Source organism: Gekko japonicus, unplaced genomic scaffold (assembly GCF_001447785.1).
Source record: "Gekko japonicus isolate JY-2015 unplaced genomic scaffold, Gekko_japonicus_V1.1 scaffold1048, whole genome shotgun sequence".
NCBI lineage: Eukaryota > Metazoa > Chordata > Lepidosauria > Squamata > Gekkonidae > Gekko > Gekko japonicus.
In genome coordinates this window covers 154,140-176,692 of record NW_015166454.1, presented here as the reverse complement: position 1 = coordinate 176,692, position 22,553 = coordinate 154,140, and the positions used below count along the sequence as shown (strand labels likewise).

Genomic DNA, 22,553 nt, shown 5'->3' with positions numbered 1-22,553 from the left:
TTCTGTGTTCGGAAATTGTTTTAACACCCATAATTTATTAGGAAAAAAAATGTTCTTTTTGAAAAGGGCCGGCTGGGTCGAATGCTGGACTGTTCCAAGTATTATGCTCACAATTGGCTACGCATGGCATCCAATTTATCCCCAGAAAGCTGATGAGCAGTTAAAGCAGTCATGTAAGTGTCACCTAATTACTTTTATTGTTTAAACATTAGCAACATGGCAGAGTTATTTTAGGAGCATTTTGGGAAGAGAAACTGGAACCTAAGCAGAATAAACAGAAAACCAGAAGGAACTTTGGATATAAGCCATGGTGTATCTCTTTCTAGACTTTGAGTGGATTAAGCTATAGGGCCATTTTACAAAATTTATATCCTGCCTTTCTGCCCTTGGCAGCTAAAAAAATTAAAACATACATAATAAAATCACATTTTAAAACTATTAAAACAAACCAAAAAGAACAACACATCATTAAAACAAAAACAGAACTAAAATACATACAAAGACAAAAAAATCCAAAACATTGGTTAGGAAAGAGGCATCACTGAGGAAGTGCCAAATGAAACAAAAAAGTCTTTACCCACTGGCGGAAGATGGCAACAGAAGGGAACAGAGGAATTTTCTTGGGGAGAGAGTTCCAGAATTCTGGTGCCATGACCAAGAAGGCCCTCTCCTAGGTTGCCACCTGCCTAATCTCACAAGATGGGGACAACCTGAAGGTTCAGACAACCTATCTGAACAGGGCCTCTGAACATGACCATAGTTGTCAGGTAGGTTCATAAGGGAGTAGGCAGTCTTTGTACTTTGTCAGCAGGATTTTTTTCAGGAATGAGCCTCTGTGGGAGCCAAAACAATGTAGTCCGAGGGCAAAATGTGTGGGAGAGAGGTTTTAAGAAGAAATAATTTGAAGTTCTTGCTGGGAAACAAATGTTTTTCTGGTTGTGGGTATTTGACGTGGTGCATGCCCCTGGGGTGCCTGTTGAACTATTCATAAATTAGTACTTGCCTCCCATAGGAAACTTGTTTGTTTTAAAATTTATATGCCACCTTTCAATCCTTAAAACCTCCAAGATTGTTTGATGTTAAAGCTGTAAGATAAATATTGTGTTTAAAGCCAATAATGAATCGTAGGCCAATAATAGAAGGTAGTAGCAAAATTGAACACAGACAGGTCAAATTGCATATTAATAGCCAAAGTTTCCACTACTATGGAACCTGTCCAAAGGGGTATTCAGAACCTTCCCTGCAGAGGACGACCTTCTCCACTTAGGCCCCATACACCACCTGGATCTGAGAGCCCTACATCTGACGGCTTGGTGGGTCAACCCCAAGCCCTTATGACATCCAGGGTTGCAGAAGTGTTGACGGCATCTTGTAAACCTTCCACAAGGAAGTCGTATGAATGCAAATGGAAAAGGTTCTCCTTATGGGCAATTGGCCATGGGCTCTACCCAGAAACCTGTGCTATCTTTGATATTCAGGTACCTGCTCCATCTGAAAGAAGGGGGCCTATCATCCTCATCCATTAAAATTCATTTAACAGCCATTTCAGCCTTCCATGAGTTAGTTAACGGTTCCACTGTATTCTCTGCTAGAGAATTTAAACGGTTTCTTAAGGGTTTATGGAATTGTACACCCAGTCCCTCAATAAAGCCTGTCATTAGTGCTTTCCAAACTGATGTATAAACCATTCAAACCAGTGGCAACCATTGATTTGTGTCTTCTTCCATAGAAGGCAGCATTTCTAGTAGCTCTCACATCCGCCAGAAAGGTTGGTGAATTAAGTTCTCTCTGTTGTGATTCCCCCTTTCTAACGTTTCATGTAGACAAAGTTGCACTGAGACCTCCCCTGGAGTTTCTCCCCAAAATAGTCTCCAGATTCCACCTAGGTCAGGACTTACACACCTAATTTCTTTAAATGAAACGAAGTCCTCAGGGCCAGATGAATTGCATCCATGAGTACTAAAAAAAACCTTGCAGACATAATTTCTGAGCCTCTGTCCATTCTTTTTGAGAATTCTTGAAGAACTGGTGAGGTGCCAGAAGATTGGAGGTGGGCAAATGTTGTCCCCATCTTCAAGAAGGAGGAAAAGGAGGATCCGAGTAATTATTGACCTGTCAGCTTGATGTCTATACCTGGAAAAGTTTTAGAACAAATCATCAGTCAGTCAGTCCTTGAGCATTTAGAAAGGATGGCTGTGATTACTAAGATAAACAAATATAAGGTCAACAGTCGTGTTAGTCTGACCCGCAATCAACAGTCATACGACTTATAAGAATTGCTGTACATGTATTGTGCTCTGAAGCATTACAATATGATACACAACTTAATAGAATTTATAAACCAAGGTACAACGTCGTCTCCGGATTATTTACCAACGTTTCAAAAAATGAATCTTCTTCAGGAAATTTATAGAGGTGCCAAAGCTCTAATTTTCATAAAAGCTAGACAACAAGTCTTAAGCATATCACAATTCAGTAGGACGCTGATCTCAATTAACACACTGTGTTTTATTCTGGATCCTAGGCGTAATGCTTCAGAGCACAATACATGTACAGCAATTCTTATAAGTCGTATGACTGTTGATTGCGGGTCAGACTAACACGACTGTTGACCTTATATTTGTTTATCTGTTTTAGTCGTGTGTGTCCAGATTTTTGTGTGATTACTAAGAGCCAGCATGGGTTTTTCAAGAATGAGTCATGTCAGACTAACCTTATCTCTTTTTTCAAAAAAGTTACCAACTTGCTGGATCAGGGGAATGCTGTAGACATAGTTTATCTTGATTTCAGTAAGGTTTTTGATAAGGTTCCACATAATATTCTTGTTGACAAATTGGTAAAATGTGGTTTGGATCCTGTTATTGCTATATGGATCTGTAAACTGGTTGAAAGATTGCACCCAAAGAGTGCTTGTTAATGATTTCTCATCCTCTTGGAGGGGAGTGATGCCTCAGGGATCTGCCCTGGGACTGTTCTGTTCAACATCTTTATAAATGATTTGAATTAAGGAATAGAGGGAATGCTTACTAAATTTGCAGATGTTACTAAATAGCAAATACAGTAGAATACAGTAGCAAATACAGTCGAATAAAGTCAGGATACAGGATGATCTTGACAGGCTGGAAAACTGAGTTAAAACAAATAACATGAATTTGAACAGGGATAAATGTAAAGTTATGCATTTAGGTAGGAAAAAATCAAAAACATAATTATAGGATGGGGGAGACTTGTCTTGGCAGTAGTATGTGTGAAAAGGATGTAGGGGTCTTAATAGACCATACACTGAACATAAGTCAGCAGTGTGATGCGGTAGCTAAAAAGGCATATGCGATTTTGGGTTGTAAACAGGAATATAGTGTCCAGATCATGCAAAGTGATGATATCACTTTACTTTGCTCTGGTTAGACCTCACCTAGAGTATTATGTTCAGTTTTGGGTACCACAATGTAAGAAGAACATAGACAAGCTGGGACATGTCCGGAGGAGGGCAACCAGGATGGTGAGGGGTCTGGAGACCAAGTCGTATGAGGAAAGGTTGTAGGAGCTGGGTATGTTTAGCCTGGAGAGGAGACGACTGAATGGTAGTATGATAACCATCTTCAAGTACTTGAAGGGCTATCATATAGAGGACGGAGCGGAGTAGTTTTCTCTTGCTCCAGAAGGTCGTAACAAAACCAACGAAATTAAATGAAAAGAGTCTTCGGCTAAACATTAGGAGGAACTTCCTGACAGTTAGAGCTCAGTGGAACAGGCTTCTTCAGGAGGTGGTGGACTCTCCCTTCTTTGGAGGTTTTTAAACATAGAATAGATGGCCATCTGACAGCAGTGCTGATTCTGTCAACTTAGGCAGATCATGAGGGGGAGGGCAGGAAGGCCTGCCTCAGTGCTTAGTTCTTGTGGCCCTTTCTTACTTACCCAGGGAAATGTTGATCACTACTTTGGGATCAGGAAGCAATTTTCTCCAGGTCAGTTTAGCCAGGGATCCTGGAGGTTTTTTGTCGTCTTCTGGGCATGGAGCAGGGATCACTGGGGATGTGGGGGGAGTTAGTTGTGAATTTCCTGCATTGTGCAGGGGGTTGGGCTCGATGACCCTGGAGGTCCCTTCCTCTATGATTCTATCAACCTCCCGATCTTATTCCCATCAACATCCTCCTCCTCATAAAGGATAATGCATACATTAGATGTCAGGTGAGCTCTCCTTTTTTATTTATACAGGGCATACTTTCAGAGTAGATAGAAATTTATTCATGTTTCAGGGGTTGAAATAGAGCTAAATCCGCCTCTGCACAGACACTTGCCAGGTGGATTGTTTCAGCCATTAAGACAGCATACACTGAGTCAGGCATAAACTGCCCCTTTGCAATCTCAGCACACTCCACCAGGGCTCAAGCTTCGTCATCAGTCTTTTCAGCTGGTCTACCGCTCAAGGACATATGCAAGGCAGAGACCTGGTCAACTGTGGTCCCTGCCACACGGCAGGGAAAACACTGGCCAAAGTGCGGCTTTTAAAAGCCGCACCAAAAAAGAGATGCCGCGGCGGGATCCCACGATCCCCTGAGCCGCGCGCCGTTGCTCCTTGGCACGATCAGATGCCGGGGAGGAAGAGACGATTGGGAGGGGGAGGCTGCCGAACTGCGCATGCTCGAGCATGCGCAGTATGCCCGGGGCCCGGGGATGCGCTGGCGGAAAGACGCGCCGGCGATCCCACGGCTGGCAGTGATGCGGCCTTTCGGAAAGAACTACCTAGGTAGGTGGTTCTTTTTTGCTGCGGGGTTTGGCCGGGAGGGGCGGGTTGGGAATGGGCTGGGAACGGGGGCAGCACGATTCCCAGATGTTGCTGTGGGATCGCGCCCGTTTGCTGTGGCCCCGATCCGTCCCTCTCCCGGCCCAAAACCTCTCATGTGAACAGGGCCTGTGTTGACATTTGTGAAGCATTATTCAATGGATGTCAACTCTAGGAGTGAGGTAGCTGTGGGGAAAGTGGTATTGCAGTCTTCTGCTAATTCATCTCACACTCTCCTCCTTGCTGAGTGAATTTGATACTCTCCCATGTGGGACTGCACAGAAGCCATGACAGTGAAAACAGGGTTGCGCTTACCTGTAACTTTTGTTCATTGAGTGGTCTATCAGTGCAGGCACACATCCCTCCCTCCTTTCCCCGCTGTGGGCTTCTCATGGCATATATTCTTTACTTACAGCGTTGAAGGGAGAATTGAGGGAAGAGTGCTTGCCCCTCCCATGTCATGTCACATGACTTTGTGCAGGAAAGTTACACTGAATACTGGAGGGGCAATCTACTCTTGGGAATCTAGAAAATTCTTTCCTAGCTGGCCTGTGAAAGCGCAGTCCTATGTGTGCCTGCACAGAAGACTACTCAATGAACAACAGTTACAGGTAAGTGCAACCCTGTTTTTAAATTTAATTTTACCAATCCTTATTTAAACTTTAGAAAGAGGTATGGAAGATCTTGTGCGCCTGCATGAGTTTCTTGGGTGGGGTAAAAAATATCTTTTAGTAAAGAGAGAAATTTTGTTGAAATTTCCTGACTTATTCTCCCTTCCCTTCCCTTTGTTCTTAGCCTTGTGGAACTCATTTCCTCAGTGATCACATTAACAGTCGGCAACCTACCCATTTCAAACAGTTTAGTTCATATGTTGTTTTTACTGAGCTGTACATCAGTTAAATACTTGTTGACAAAGTTTAGGAAAGCCTTCACATTAGCCAGATGTTTCCCCTCCGCGATGCTTGAGGGCAGATTCAAAAGAATCCCTACTGAATATAGATTTTGTCAATGGGGCTCAGGAGAGATAGAAACTATTGAGTACATGATGCTCAGATGTAACTGGTATAACAAGATCTGTGACAAATATATTACTCCTCTTATAACGGATATGGTGGGACAAACAGGTGCTGAGCAGTGTAACCAATTGTTAATCGATGGGAACCGGATAATTACTGAAATGGGTAGTGTGCAACTGCATACGAAATACACAATCAAATATATAATAATAGTTGCCTAATAGTCTGTTTTATGTTTTTCCTTTATTTTATTATGCACAACTATATTTTTATAGAGTTTTATTTTATTGTCTTAAATTCAGTTTTAGGAATGTTATATTTAAGCATGTGCATTCTATGGCTTCGTATCATATTGTACTTGTTGACAACATTATTTTACTTTTTTATTATTCCCAAGTGTCAGAAATGGAGGGGACAATGTTATCTGGATTGAGACCATCCCAGAAGAAATCCCCTTTAGCATCTTCCCGCCCTCCTATTGACCCTTCAGAGCTTCCACCTGATAGACTCCGTGTGGAACTGGAAATCTCTCCAGACTCTCATATAATTTTATATGGACCTCTTTTGAAAGCCTTCCTGTCCATAAAGGTATGGAGAACACCCTGGGCTCATAAGTACACAAACCCTTGGCACAGGGGGTCTGCACCCTACAGCTCTAGAACCAAATGTGGCTCAGTATGCAACTAAATATGGGTCTTTAAAAAAGAAAATCAAATCTTTAAGGTATATTGACAGGATAGGTGGGATATCTGTGTGGTAGATGGAATACTCAGTGCAGTTTGGTGTAGTGGTTAAGTGCGCGGACTCTAATCTGGGAGAACCGGGTTTGATTCCCCACTCCTCCACTTGCACCTGGCTGGATGACCTTGGGCAAGCCATAACTCTGGCACAGCTGTTCTTGAAAAAGAGCAGTTTCTGTCAAGAGCTCTCTCAGCCCAACCTACCTCACAGGGTGTCTGTTGTGGGGAGGGGAAGGGAAAGGAGTTTGTAAGCCGCTCTGAGACACCTTTGGGTAGTGAAGGGCGGGGTATAAATCCAATCTCTTCTTCTCTTCTTCTACTAGAATAACCAGTAAGTAAAGGGAATGGCAGGCTAAGATTTTTATTGGCCTAAAGGGCTTCTTAGAGATGCTGTAAAAAACAAACTGCTAGAAGTGAACAGTTGCCAGTAACCAAGGTGTGAGGCATGCACAGATTTTCCTGTGTATATTTCCTGTATATATTTCCTGTGTATATTTATTATTGTGAGACTTCATGTGGGCCACTTCCTAATAAAGGACTTGCAACAATCTGTGATTGAGCCACAGAAACTTTATGGATTATCAACATGACAATTATCTGTACCGTTGTCTAGTTTTGGTTATGCAGATTGACTTTTTATACTGGCTGTTTGTTGAATACTTGAATTTTTGACTTAGTTTGGTTGTTTAATTATAAAAGGTTGTAGACCCCTTCCTCTGTGAAACTTGTGAAACATAGTGAGTATTGTTCCCTTTAGAGGCTGAATTTCATATTAATTTTCATCTGGGTCATCTGCGTAACATCATTTGCTATATAAAGGAAAGTCTAGATGTTAGCCGAATTGCTTTATTTACAGCAATTGGCAATTTATAAATGGGTCCTTGCCAACTATACCAAGGTCCTGTTCCCACCGAGGGTTACCAGAGAAGGATAACGAGGCTGTTGTTGTTAAAATAAATGTCTTTTACTTAAAGAATATAAATCTCATACAAACAATACTGATGCACTCACACATTCAATCAAGTTCCTTAGAAATACAGTATTAAAATAAGCACTGTTGCATTAGCAGGTGGGGGTGATGATGGGCAATATTTATCTGTCTTCGCAGCTTTGGTTGTCCCAATGAAGAATGGATGGGGAGAAATGTAAACTAGGGAATTCACACACGACCAGAACCAGCCAGAACGTGTGGGTCTCTTGACTGCAGATCAAGAGATCAAAGTAGAGGCAAGGGTTTGGGGATAGCAAGTGGGACTCAAGAGGAGTAAAAAGCAGACAGGGGTTGTTGCGGGGGTTGCTAGCTAGGAAGGGCCAGGTGAATGGTCCTTACCTTTTATAGTGGATCCATTAGGTGGGAGGTAACTGTTCCAACCTGTGGACCCACCTACCTGTTAGTCCGTCCCAAAACTAATCCTATTGGTTGCCTATAGGAGTGGGAGGTTACCTAAAGGGGTGGCCAATATTGAAAACTAATACCTTACTCAAAGAAGTACATCTGGGCAGGTGTGAAAACCTTGGCGTCAGGATGCTTCATTGAAGTGTTGATAAAAGCTGGCCATTTCATTGTAAACCAAATGTCCATTTGGCAGGAAATACCAAAGCAGGGACAAAACAGTGATGTGTCATACGTGATCACAACTAGATCTGCAATGGGGGCTGTCTCTTCTCAAAGCTGTTGTTTCTTACTGCTCACAATAATGGAGGTGTGTGCTTCTTCACCAGGCTGGTAACTGTGTACCTAAAACCTTATTCCCATGTAAGGCTTGTGCAGGCACCTTCTATGTGTTACATCACAACAGGTGAATTGAGATGTACAGTTCTCTGAGCCTATGTGTGTGTGTGCACAGTCCATTGTGTGTAGCAATAAATATAAGTCCATAAAGCAAATATCAAGTTCATTCTCTAACATAGATACTTATATACAAGATAATCCCTCCCCTTCCCGATATGCCATCCGCCCCAAAAAGAGGGTGTTGTCTTAAATCTGCATACAAGTTACAGTTATGTCTAATAATAAAAACCTTTTGGGATATAACTTTTTAAAGGGGGGTGTCTTACATTCAGGGTAGTCTTCAAGTAAAGATCAAGTAATTCAGAACTGAGGGTGATGATTGCAGTCCATGCATGGATTAACCTGCACTGGTGCTCCTCAGGGCTGCTATTAACATGAACCTTATCTTAATTTGATCGATGAAGAAAGGCCTGAGAAGGCCTAATTTTATTTGCTTTGTTAATAATGTATTTTATTATTTATCATCTTTCCAAATTTCTAGGTTTTTAAAAAATGAGTGTTTACAGGAAACCATCCGCTTCTGAAGTATGTAATAGGATGTCTAACCTTGATCCTGCAGGTTCTATTGGTATAATCAAAACTCAAGGTTTATTGTTGTGTTTAAAGTGGATTGCAGAACTAGTGCTTGATTGAGGTATAAAGGTTTATGTTATGCTCTCTTACGAAAAGTGTTGCTAATTCATCCTGCCAGGAAAATTATTTTGGTGAAGATGATATGTACACTGACTTTGAAGAAGTGATTGCAAGCCCTGTGCTATCCATGTCAACATCTTCAAGTTCTGGGTGGACTGCGGTAGGAGTGGATGCTGACAAGAAAGAGAGCGAGACGTCAGGCAGGCAGGCTCATCCTCTAACTATGCGCCCTTGGGATATTACTGTGCTTGTTAATGTGTACAAAGTGCATGGACGACTACCAGTGGTAAGTGCTTTGGGTCATTTATTACAAACATCATGTATACAGTAGGCTTAGCTAAACATAAGGTGCAAAAAATATACAAGTAAACTGTTTTGAAGACCGGTCCTGGCAAAGGTGAGGTAGAAATTTTCTAAGTAAAAGAAATACAAATGCAGTGCCTGGCTTTGGTCTCTGGGATGTGGTGAGATTGTGGTGTAGCTCTTCCAGTGGGGCATGAGCACCCTGAAAAAATGTTATTAAGGATTACAGGGAAGGTATGCTTATTGACCAATACAAGAACATGCAACTAAGGGAGAGGAGGGCAATTTTTCTCTTCCCTACTTAGAGTATTGCTGCCCCCACTGAGTCATGAAGGAACTGCATATAGCTGTATCCCTTTTAGCAATGTGTTGCACATAGTAGCTGTTGTCCACTCACTTGTTTCAGCCAAGTGAAACCACCAGGTTTCAGACTGTGTATATATTATGACAGTGTGGAAATATGGAATGCATTTTTTCTAGGTCCCAAGGAATATATTGAAGCATCTGTCCCCTAATCCTCAAGCATTTATGTTGGGTGAAAGCTTGACTGGTTACCAGATTTTTGAATGAATGAATGTTATTAAAAAACCAATCTTTTAAGGAATAGGACAGTAGTAGTAGTGAAGACACCCGGGAGAATGTATATGTTAACTAAGAAAATATTATTTTGTCTATTCCACCCTTTATGCTAATTTCATTTCCCTTTGAATGCAATTTGGGATAAAAATGTTTCCAACACTCCCTTAGTGTACAAGGGAAGAGGCATGTGAAACACCACATGGTGATTTACCTTATTAAGACTGAGAAACATTCAGCACATGGAGCAGTATAAAACTGAGAGCAAAGTTTTATCATTTTCTTTCACTTTGTGTCTGCATGACGTGGCTAAAGGCTTTAAACATGTGAGAAGACTGATGCTGCCACTGGTATTTCATCAATTTGAATTATGTTTTGAATTATAAGATTATAATTAATCTTATAATTCAAAACATAGGAATTATATGTTTAGATTGTGGTGTCCTCGCCTATTGGGGAGACTGTTTCTCCCTTAAAACATACTCTGTGTACATGAACTTAGTAGATTTCTGCTGCCACCATGAATTAAAAATTCCAAATCTCTCTATTTTGGTAGAATGACCCAGTGTCTGGGCTTTTCAGAAGACTATGTGGCCCTGAGGAAGGACTGTACTGATTGCTGGGATAAGTTTAAACAAATAATGATTTATTTATAAAAGAACAAAATAGGTTTCTGGGTATTTTTGAACTGTTGTTGAAGAAAGAAAATATAACTGACAAAGCTTGGTGTCACATACAGTCTCTCAAACACCAAAACTCAACTCTGACAGGCTTATGTCTCTGTCTCTTTTATATAGCCACACAGGCTGAACTCTCTCATATAGCCACACAGGCTAATCTCCCAACTGCTTCCTCTATCATACAGACTCTCACAAAAAACTCTCCACACTCATCTCTCTACAAACACAGAATGTCAGAGTGTCAGAGACATCTCAGAGACATCTCTCATCCCATACTCTCTGTCATCAGCCAATCACATCACACTTATCTCCCTCTATCACTCTTCTTACATTACTGCAGTCACACTAAACATTTAAAGAAACACGCACACCAAAACATGAAATCATTATATAGATATTCTGAACAAGCCTTAGCAGTATTCCTACCCATTCCTCTAAGATACCATATGGTTGCAACAGTCTGATTCTGAAGAGATCGTTGTTTCATTTGCCAACCTGTTAGAAATAATTTTGTGAAAATAGTAAAGGTAAAGGTTTCCCTTGCTTGAAAGCTAGTTGAATCTGACTCTAGGGGGCGGTGCTCATCTCTATTTCCAAACCAAAGAGCCAGCGCTGTCAGAAGACATTTCTGTGGTCATGTGGCCGGCATGACTAAATGCCAGGGTGCACGGAACACTGTTACCTTCCCACTGAAGCAGTACCTATTTATCTATTTGCAATTTCTTGCTTTCAAACTGCTAGGCTGGCAGGAGCTGGGGCCAGAGGCTGGAGCTCACTCTGTCACGCTGCACCAGGGTCTCGAACTGCCGAACTACAGACCTTCCAGTCTGCAGCTCAGCGTCTTAACCTCCGAGCCACCATGGTCCCTTTTGTGAAAATACATTCCCACAAAAAGTACTATCAGATATGTGCTCATGTGGGAAAAGTTTGAAAGGAAAGCATATCGTGCTGTGTATGCTATTTACTGATCCTTGTGTGTATCATCTGAGAATGCAAACGTAAATCTTCAGAACAACTAGTATAAGTATTAGATGACATTTCTTGTGTTGCCAACTGTGAAGAACAGTATGGATTTCTCTCATATCTTGATAACCTTTGATGTTCTAGTTAACAACTTTCCACTGACTTTTTTTGGTGGTTTAAACTCCAGCACTGCAGCAGTGATGGTCCTGAATCTCCTACAGTTTTCTTGGAAAGATTATGCTTTGAGATGAAAAAAGGATACAAGGAGACAATGTTGCAACTCGTGTTGTCGCCAGTGAATTTGTTTTTGAATGACAACTACCAGGTAATTCATTATTTCATTCATTATGTCTGGTAATTCATTATTTTAAAATTAATTCAGGCTGTCATGTAGGTTTTTCCTCAGGTTACATGCTTTCAAAGCAACTTGAAAGAAAACAACTAAGAAAATCACACCAAAGTGGCAGTTCTGTTATCATCATAGTATGTTTCTCTCCTGTCATTATCTTGCATGCAAAGGAGAAGATTCCTTTCCATCTGCTGCTTGACCTAAAAGTGTCTAGAAAGGCAGCATAGATAATTCAGTGCATCGGTTTTAATATGTTACCTCATTGTAAAAATCTTTTGCTGCTTTGGTTGCCTGCTTCTGAGCAGTATGTATATTTTCTGCGCTTGTAACTGATGCCGCACTTAGTGTGGACACCTGATTTGCATAGCCCGCTGCAGCCCAGAACTCCTGAGCTCACGCAGTCTGCCGGCCTCAGCCTCCCTGGCAGCCGGGATTACAGGCGCGTGCCACAGATTTGTGCTACATAACCATCCAGTGATACCAGTTTCAGGGGATTTGGTCTTTGCTTCCCCTTTCTGGCGTATTGATCCCCCTGCACCAAGGATTGCTTGCTGGCTTCGGTTTTGCTTGTTGGCTCTTGCTGCTAATGCAGAGCAAGAATTGGACTTTGCTGTGCCACTCCCTTCCTCCAGATATTCATCAATGGTGCACATCTGGCCTTGCCATCCCCAGCCCTTGAAGTCTGTTGGGCAACACCAGCCAGCCAGTGCCATGCCTTGGTACTGAGAACCAGCTGGTACAGCAGGATCCAGAAACATTGTCAACTCAAGGCTTCACTGTCTTGTCTACTTGCTGATGAATGAGTAGAAGGAAAATTCATTTGTAGGAAATATTCTGATTTGAGGCCTCTGGCAGACATTATGTATAGCCATAAATATTTAATGGCTATTAAATTCCTTTGGGTCACCATAAATAAGCATTTAACTTGCCTAAGGACTGTTTTTGATATAACAGATTAACATAGTTACTCTTCTGGAATAATATTTGTGCTTAAGTGTGCATGATGGTATAAGTTCACACAAGAGCGTGGGGAGAGTTTCCATTTCAGCAGCTTCCATGACAATTGCTGGATAATTTTTTGAACAAAATATAGAAAGGCACTGAAATTGGGTTTGTAGATTATACATGTTTCCTTTGAAACTGTAACTGCTGTGTTATGATGGTAAATAAATATGTATTAAACAAGCAGCAACCTGCAAGGACTTGTGAGGTGAATTTTACTCTCCCCCCCACTATTTCATCTTTCCCTTCCTTTGTAGACCCTCATAGTCACTTCTGTTTTCCTGCCTCCTCCTCATCTACCTTTCTCTCTTTCACATCTTTAGTTTTCTGCCCTACCCTAACCCTTGCCAATTGGCTGGGTACTGCTTTCCTCACCTTGGGCAAGCCAAGCACTGTTTGTTAATTCTTGTATTTGTATGCTGATTTACCACTATTCACAGATCTTATCAACTGCCTTAATTCAATCTCAGCTGTAATTGCCCAGTTACTTATGCATCTTGACTCTAACTAGCCCTTCTTGGCAACCCCCACTCTACCTATATGCAGGGCTTTTTTGTAGGAAAAGCCCAGCAGGAACTCATTAGCATAATAGGCCACACCCAACAGCTGAAACTCATTAGCATATTAGGCCACACCCTGACACCACAGCTCATTAGCATATTAGGCCACAGCCCCATGTTGCCATGGTCATCCAGCCACACCCACCTTTTGCTTCTTATTCTGTTTACCTTGTTTGTTGTCAAAACCCAGGGCCTTTTTTTGTAGCAGGGACTCCTTTGCATGTTAGGCCACACACGCCTACTGTAGCCAATCCTAATGAGTTTCTGCTGTTGGGTGTGGCCTATTATGCTAATGAGTTCCTGCTGGGTGTGGCCAACTCAGGAGCCAGCCGGAACTCTATTCCTGTGCGTTCCTGCCCCAAAATAGCCCTGCCTATATGTAATGGTTGAGGAAGTTTTGTTTCACTGTACCTGAAGAAGTATGCATGCACACGAAAGCTTATACCTTGGATAAAACTTTGTTGGTCTTAAAGGTGCCACTGGGCTTAAACTTTGTTCTGCTGCTTCAGACCAACACAGCTACCTACTTGAATCTAGCGATTTGCCTTTATAAGGATGCAATTTTAAGCAGGTCAGCTTGGAAGTAAGTCCCATTTTATTTGTTGGGACTTATTCCCAGGAAAGTGTTCTTACAATTGCAGCCTAAAAGTTTTATGCAGCCTGAATAGCTGCTGGGTCAAAGGAAAAGGTTTCCCAAAGGAAAAGCAGTCCCACTAGGTGACCCAGAGAGGCTTCTCAGGGTGATTCTGCACGAGTGGTAGTTGCTGCCTCCTTCAGTCAGCATGCTGGTATGTCACTCATATGGAAGAAATGGTGATATTATGAAAACAACTCCATTAGAACAGTGTTAGAATTATTTCCTATAGTTTTGTTTCACACAGAACTTGATCACCAGGAATATATCCAAAGCATTATAGGAGGCATTACTGTATATGTTATTGCTGAACTTCTACAAGGTACCAGGTTGGCTGTTTGGTCCAGTGGAAGATTTAAATTACACTTCCATCAGTAGTGGAATCAACCTTTCCCTCAGTGATGCTATTTTAATAAAAGATAAACTGATATATTAAGAAGATTGTATATTTCCATTGATGTGAAGTATACATGTAGCCTTTCATACTGAGATTGTTATTTGGATATTATTTTTATTTATTTCTTTATTTTGAGATTTGTATTCTGCTCTCCCCAAAGCGGGCTCAGGGAGGATAACAGGAAACTGAGTCCAAGACTCATTACAATAAAATCACATTAAGATTATTAAAATAATAAACAATAAACAATAAAATTCAAACAGGTAGCCCCAGTTTTATATAAATCTGTTAGGGCCACAGGGTGTAATCAAATGGGCCCTTTCAGTGAATTATCACATTGATTTAATGTTGATACTGTGGTTGAAGTTGCTACAGTGACATTTATATATTTTCATAAAGGCTATAGTACATTGATTCTGATGACCTTGTGACTTGTTTAATACATGCATATTAACTATGTGGACCAGAATACAGTAACCTTAATCAAAGGTTGGTGGTTTGACATATGATTGATATACAAAAAAGTCTCTTGATCTGATTTTTCTTTTCTTTGTAGTTATAGTTTGAATGACAAAAATGTAACTTTATGTATTAGTGAATATTTAATTCTTTGTTTCATAGAAAAACTGCCACTGTCTAATGGCCATAACTATTTCTAGCTTGCTAATTCAAAAATTATTTTAGCTATTTGCTCAGTGGAGAAGTTTTTCATTCTTAATAGAGACCTCCTATGGATGAAGTACTTCGAGAGGGTCATATCAGCCTTTCAGGTTTGCAGCTACGGGCCCATGCTATGTTTTCAGCTGAAGGTTTGCCACTGGGAAGTGATTTGTTAGAATATGCATGGTTGATTGATGTGCAAGCTGGAAGTCTGACAGCTAAGGTTACAGTTCCACAGGTATGTAACTTGGTTTCAAACTGGGATGTGTTCATCTCTTTTCTTTGCATTCACTTTTGATATATTGAAGTAGAAGGTTTGAAAATTGCCTGAGAGTTTAGAATACATTTATTTAAGCTTTGCTGTTGTTTCTTAAAGCAGCAGGTATTGATGGGAATTCCTACAGAGTTCTCTGCTGTCTGACATGGGTTGTAGCTCAAAATTCATGTTAAAATGAAATGTTGAGACAGGAATCTTTGAACAGAATCAGAATGAGAACAATGGCTTATTATCCATCTTCCTGTGCAGCCCCACATTGGGACTGCGCCTGCTCAAGCCAGCTGTGGACATTTTCTTTTCTAACTTAAAGCTCCAAAGGAGGGTGCCCTGCCCCACTCGGAGCTGGTGCATGTACAGGATTTCACGCCTGACACATCACATGCTACAGGGGTGGGCACCCCCTCTCTCAGTTCCATTTTCGTGGCTACGAGGATAGTTTTCTAGTGTGCTGCATATTTCATTGTTTCTACCGAAGATTAGACTCTTTTCTTTGGAAAATTCTCCTTCTATTCTGGAGACTCAATTTACCAGGAGGTAATCCATTCCTCAGATGTATTTTTCCATGCCTACTGTGCTCTTGGTCAAGACCGCAATCTTAGAGGGTTTATCAGATCTTACAACCCCAGTTTGGCAGAAACCAGGTTTGGTAAAGGCATCTCCTCATAAAATTGAGAATCTGTATAGAGTCAAACAGGACTCTTGTGAATTTTTGTCTACCCACCCACCACCCATCTCCCCTTGTTACGGAAGATATGCAGGCACACCGATGACTTGACCAGCACTCTTCTCCATCTGAGAAAGTCACCATTTGGACATGCTGGGGAGAAAATTCTGTGCATCATCAGCTCTTAACTTCTGAGTTGCTAACTACCAAACCATTATGGGAGGATATCAACTCTTCCTTTGGAAAATACTCTCCTAATATTTAGATAAGCTACCAGATGACTCCAGATCCTTGGCCAAACTTATTCAAGTGGAAGCCGTTAAGCTTTCAAAACAGGAGATCAATGCGGGTAGACACATTGTGGAAGTCTTGGCCAGATCTTTGGCATCTGCCATAGTCCTTTGGAGACATTCTTGGCTTAGAAACACTGCTCTCCCCTTAAAGACTTGCTTCAAAGTTGAAGATCTTCCATTTGAAGGATCAGCTCTGTTCTCGCAATCTACTGATGAGTTCCTGGTGGCCATGAAGAACCACCAGGCAGCGAGATCCCTGATCATGTTTCCTCCAACACTTAACCAGAGGCAACACTTCCAACAGAGACAGCATGGTTTTGCAATCCCCTTTCATAAGGGCCAGAGACAACATCATCCACCCTCTTTCCCGTATTCTCAATGCCCGTTCCAGTCACCACCTTTCCTCAAGAGGAAGGGTAACCCAAGGCAGAATTCCCCTCAGAGTCCCTAAAGGGAGCATTGTCAACCACCAAAATTCTGACTAACTGTCCCACTGGTGGCTGAGCTGTTAGCATTCAGAGATAGCCTGGCACACTTTGTTGATGCTTGGCAAGACGTCACTTGAAATGCTTGTATTTTGTCTATTATTCAGAATGGTTATAGGTTAGCATTGCTGTCTCAACCCCCTTGCCATCCGGCCGTGGCCGTGGTGGACAACTCTGAGCTTAGAGTACAACTAGTAGAGCAGGTCCCAGGTGAGTTCCTCTCCCAGGGTTTTCATTCTAGATTTTTCTTCATTAACAAGAAAGATGGCAATCGTAGACCCATTTTAGACCTCAGGAAATTCAGAAAGGTGTTGCTTTCTTCCATCACTGAATTCCTTACCCTGGGTGTTTGGTTTGCTGTAGTAGATTTGAAAGATGCATATTTTCACATTTCAATTCATCATGCTCACAGGAAATTCTTGAGCTTCAGACAAGGCTCTGAGGTATTCCAGTATACTGCCCTCCTGTTTGGTTTGACCACTGCACCTAGAGTTTTCACCAAGTGCTTGGCAGTGGTAGTGGCACATTTACGCACTCAGGGTTGCCATATATCCCTGTAACTAGATGACTGGCTGATTGTAATCCCTAATCAGGAATCACTAGGCGATCAGGTTCACCTTATCGTTTCCACCTTCAACAGACAGCGTTTAATGATTATTTGGGGAAAATCCTGCTTGGAACCATCTCAAAAAGTACAGTTCATTGGTGCCTCCCTAGATGCAACAGTTGGGAGGGTCTTCTTGCCTTTAGAAAGAGCCAGAAGCATTAAGGCTATGGTTTCCAGCGGTATAAAAAGTACTGGAGCTATTGTGGGCAATCCAGAGGTTATTAGGTCTAATGGCTTCAACCACTGCGGTAATTAGGTTTACAAGACTCCACACGTGGACCTTGCAGATCTAGTCTGTGAAGAAATATGATCCCAGTAAACACCCCCAAGACATTCCTTTTCAATATCTAGGAGGGTGGTGAGGTCTCTGTTTTGGTAGCTAGAGGACTCTAAATTATTTTCTGGGATACAATTTGAGTTTTGGGCCTCGAAAGTCACCTTGACCACAGGTGCTTCCTTATTGGGTTGGGGGGGGGGCACTGTGAGGGTTTCTTGGTATAGGGCAGGTGGCCTTTGACACAACCTACCTTTCATATTACCATCTTAGAGCTCCGTGTGGTAAAACTTGCTTTACCTCATTTTCAGATATTTTGAGGAACAAAAGGGTGCTGATCCAAATGGACAATACCACTACAGTATTCTACCTCAACAAACTGGGAGGCATGGGCTCCCAGAGACTCTGCCTAGAAGCTATGGCAGTGTGGGGGGTAGCTATGGATATAGGTGCTATGCCCAGAGCCATTCATATAGTGGGATCCCTGAATACAGAGGCAGACAGCCTGAGCAGGACCTATCAAGCCAAATACAAATGGTCTACTCAGGAAAAATATATCAGGAGAGTTTTTGAGGATTGGGGGTACCAGCAAGTAGACTTATTTGTCACACTCAAGTCCAGGAAGGCACCAGAGTTTTACTCCCTAGGAGGGAATGAACCACACTCGGGGATGAATTGCAGATTACTTGGTCAGGAAAACTCTTCTATGTTTTCCTTCCCTCTCCTGGGCAGGATGATAGGGAAAATCCTAGCACATCGCACAGGCTGTATTCTAGTGGCCCCTTTCTGGCCTCACTGGATGTGTTTTTTGGAACTACTGCACTTAGTGGGCAAGGATTACCTTCCATTTCCTCCAGATCCGGACTTGTTGAGGCAGGGTCCTCTGCTGCACCATGATGCAGCACATCTACGTTTGACAACTTGGAGAATTCGTCCATAACATCTGCCTTCTCCGAAGGAGTGAAGAGGGTTGTCCTACTACTGGAAGTGGATCCGTTTTGAGTTATGGACATCCACTAGATGGGAATGCCCATTTACTTGTCCATTGTCATCTGTTTTAGAGTATTTGCTTTCACTGGCTCAGACCAGTTTGGTGGTTTCTGCAGTTAGGACCCACCTTGTAGCCATTGCTGCTTTTCATGAAGAGGTGCAGGTGAATTCTGTGTTTGCTCATAAATTAGCTCAGCACTCCTTGAAAGGGCTGTCTGATGTGTTCCACCCTATACCCCATATAGTTCCGCAGTGGTCCTTGCTGTTAGTTTTGGCTAAACTTTTGAACCCCCATTTTGAACCCATGGCCTCTTGCTCCTTAGTACTACTCTCAAGAAAAGTAGCATTTCTAATAGCAGTTACTTCAACTAAAAAGATGAGTGAATTAGCAGCACTTAGGACTGACCCTCCCTTTTTTAATGTGTTTAATGAGCAGGTAATTCTACACCTAAGCCTTGACTTCTTGAAAAAACTGGTCTCCAAGTTTCACCTTGCCCAAGAGGTAGTCTTACTGGTGTTTTTCCCAGCTCCAAACTTGGAGGCAGAGAGAGCTCTACATACTCTGGATGTCAGAAGGGTCCTCCTCTATTATTTGGAAAGAACCAAACTGTTTTGTAAAGACAAAGCATTGTTTATTTGCTACTGCGGTTTCAAGAAAGGTAGGGCTGCATCATCCCAGTCAGTATCCAAATGGGTAGTGGCGGCCATCCAGTCATGTTATGCAGTGGCCAGAGAACTATGCACTCTGGTGGTGAAAGCTCATTCTACCCGAGCACAGGGGTCGTCAGCAGCTTTTTATTAAAGAATTCTTTTCCGGGACACATGCCGAGCAGCAACTTGGGCATCAGAAGAGACATTTGTGAAATACTTTGCCTTGGATCTTCAAGCGAGAAAAGAGGCTGATGTTTGCAAGGCCATCCTTCAGGCATTGTTCCAGTGAGAGACTCACCCCCCCCTCCTCTGGTGAGCAGCTCGCTAGTGGTCCCAATGTGGGGCTGCGCAGAAAGACGGATGATGAAAACATGGTTGCCCTTACCTGTAACTGTTGTTCATTGATGTCTTCTGTGCAGACACACATTCCCTCCTTCCTGCCCTGCCGTGAGTTCTCACAGAACCAAAAAAAGAAAAGAAAGAAATTAATGTAATGAGATGAAGGAAAGGAGATACAGAGGGCTTGCGGTGGCTTGACAGGAACTGAGGGAGAGGGGCACCCCCTCCCTTGAGCATGTGATACGTCGGGCAGGAAATCCCATGCATGTGCCGCTACAAGGGAGCGCAGCGCCCCTCCTTTGGAGCTTTAAGCTAGAAACAAAAATGACCGTGGCTGGCCTGTGCAGGCCCAATGTGTGTCTGCACAGAAGACATCAATGAACAGTTACAGGTAAGTGCAATCATGTTTTCAAATCTTTGAACCTAATAACCATGGGTGCAGCTTTTTATTGCCCTTCAGTTTAACTACTGAGGACCAGCAGCATGTATTTCAAATAAGGTTTAGACTGTCCTTTGATTTCCTATGTTTTAGCAGGAAACCCATATTCATTACTTGGCTGTAATCTCCATTTTATTTTGATCGGGTTGGTAAATAGCCATACCATATTTTCCTGAAATATATGTATTTCTGGTGCCGTGACCTCGTCAGATCATGGAAGCGAAGCACGGTCAGCCCTGACTAATATTTGGATGGGAGATCTCCAAGGAATACCAAGGTCGTGATGCAGAGGCAGGGGATGGCAAACCACCTCTGAAGGTCTCTTGCCTTGAAGAACCCCACAGGGTAGCCATGTGTTTCAGCTGTGACTTGATGACACTTTCCGCTGCCATGTATTTCAGACAGAAACTATTAACAGGCAGTTAATATGAAGAAAGCATTGCCAGTTTTTGTACCGAGAGGGAACAACACATTTCAGATGGCCATCAATAAAATGGCCACAAGCCAAAGGCTTGTAGAGAACTTGTTCACCCGTTGCATTCTGTACTGTCCAGATTTCAAACGTATAGACATTCAGTGAGCTTTTTTGCTCAGTCACACCCACTTTATTACAGGCTCCATCCTACATGGCTTTTGCCTTATGGTTGTCAGAGGAGACCCCATTCTTCCTTTTTCACCAGGAGAAAAATTGGTTGTATCTAATACTCTAGTGTTGCATGAAAAGCCATTATGTTTGGCATTTCAGTTTCTGTGAAATATACTTTCAGTGAGAAAAGCATGCTTAACTATAATAATGTGCTTACTAAAGAATTCTGCACAGCAAAATGTTGGCTAGGGATAAGAAACTTGTTAGAATATCTAGATTTGAGTCCAGTAGCACCTTAAAAACCAATAAGATTTTTGAGGATATAAGCTTTCAAGATACCTGACAAAGGAAGCTTTTTGGCTCTCGGAAGCTTATCTCAATTTTTTTGGGCTGGGGTCTCTGAGGTGCTACTGGACTATATTCTAGCAGTTTTGCTGCAGCCCAACACAGCTACCTTCTGAAACTTGTTTGAATATTATGTCACATGAAAATATAGCAAAGACTCTTCCAGTAGAAGTGAACTTCTGAAATAAAGTAACTTGCAACTAATTTTGCAGGTAGAGAATATTTGGGCAAACGTTTGGGATACTGTTTTAAACCATTCTAAAGAGACGAGTTTTCAATTCTACAGATGTTAATGTTGCAGGAATTGGAAACCGTAAACATTCGATTTCATAATCATAAAACTATTATTTTAAAAAGAGGACAATTTCTTTAGAAATTGCCGAAGTAGATTCGTTTCAAAATGGTTATTCAACATTATACTTAAAGAATGTAAAAAACATATAAGAAATTAGCAATTTTTATTAAGGCATCAAATTATCTTACAGAACAGGTATGAGAATCAGCTGGTAGAAACCTATATTGCCCTTTTTGAAGTCTGTTCCATAATTTTAGACCTCTTTAAGATCAATGTGATTCATTCTTTGAGGTCAAAGTCTTCCTCTGTATTTGCAGCTTGCATGCCTGCTTGAGTGGGGACAAACATTTGTGTTCCATGTAGTGTGTCGTGAGTTTGAACTGGAACGGCCAAAATCTGTAATTACATGTCAGCATGGAATTGATCGCCGCTTCTGTGAATCAAAGGTAATGCTTTTTGCTATGTTCTGGTATTCTCTAGTTGTAACCAGTGTTCCCTCTAAGCTGAGTTAGTGTGAGGTAGCTCACAGTCTTTTAGCCTCCAGCTCACACATTTTTTGTCTTAGCTCAGGAAGGAGGGCTCCAGAGCAAACTAACTGATGCAGTAGCCAAATCACCTGCTCACAACTTTAATGCCAGTAGCTCACAAAGTAGAATTTTTGCTCACAGGACTCCACAGCTTAGAGGGAGCATTGGTTGTAACCTATAGTAAAAATGTAAACTAAGAAACATCATACACACTGTGAGGCTCCCCCACCGCTGAGACAGGCTTCTGGTTGTCCCACCGCCAAAGAGGGCATCTCGCCCACCAGCCTCAGAATTGGGAAGGAGAGGAGGTCTGGCACCCTGGTCCTCTTCCTTCCCCAGGTTGACTCTCTGCACCCTCTCTTTGTTCCTTGTCATAGCCCAGTCTGCTTCTTCCTCTCCTGCCACGAGTAGAAGACATCCTTATATGGGATTTCTGGACTCTACCCCCACCAGTGGCCTCAATCGCAGCTTTCCCTGTCCCCCTATGGTAGCCATAAGAGGCAAGGGTTCCCAACCCTTTTTCTTTGCCCTCTAGCCCAGAGCCTGCCCATGAGGCTCAAGGGCACAGCTTGCTCTCTTTCACCCTGGCTTCCCCCCATCCTGGCTTGGCCCCGTTGTTTGTTCTTAATCCCCTCCTACCGCGCCCAGCAAGGCTGGGCTCCTTGCCTCCAGGCCTGCAGCTCATGTAGGGCA

The 22,553-nt window shown here is 42.2% G+C and overlaps 1 protein-coding gene across 1 annotated transcript in view; it reads left to right on the top strand.

Annotated features, from left to right (window-relative positions):
- Positions 1 to 22,553, top strand: part of KIAA1109 (KIAA1109 ortholog) — a 217,015-nt gene that overhangs the window by 62,148 nt on the left and 132,314 nt on the right. Inside the window, 6 exon segments of the mRNA XM_015412031.1 lie at positions 67 to 173; positions 6,197 to 6,387; positions 9,023 to 9,250; positions 11,674 to 11,811; positions 15,150 to 15,326; positions 21,651 to 21,779. Coding sequence (XP_015267517.1) covers positions 67 to 173; positions 6,197 to 6,387; positions 9,023 to 9,250; positions 11,674 to 11,811; positions 15,150 to 15,326; positions 21,651 to 21,779 — 970 coding nt within the window.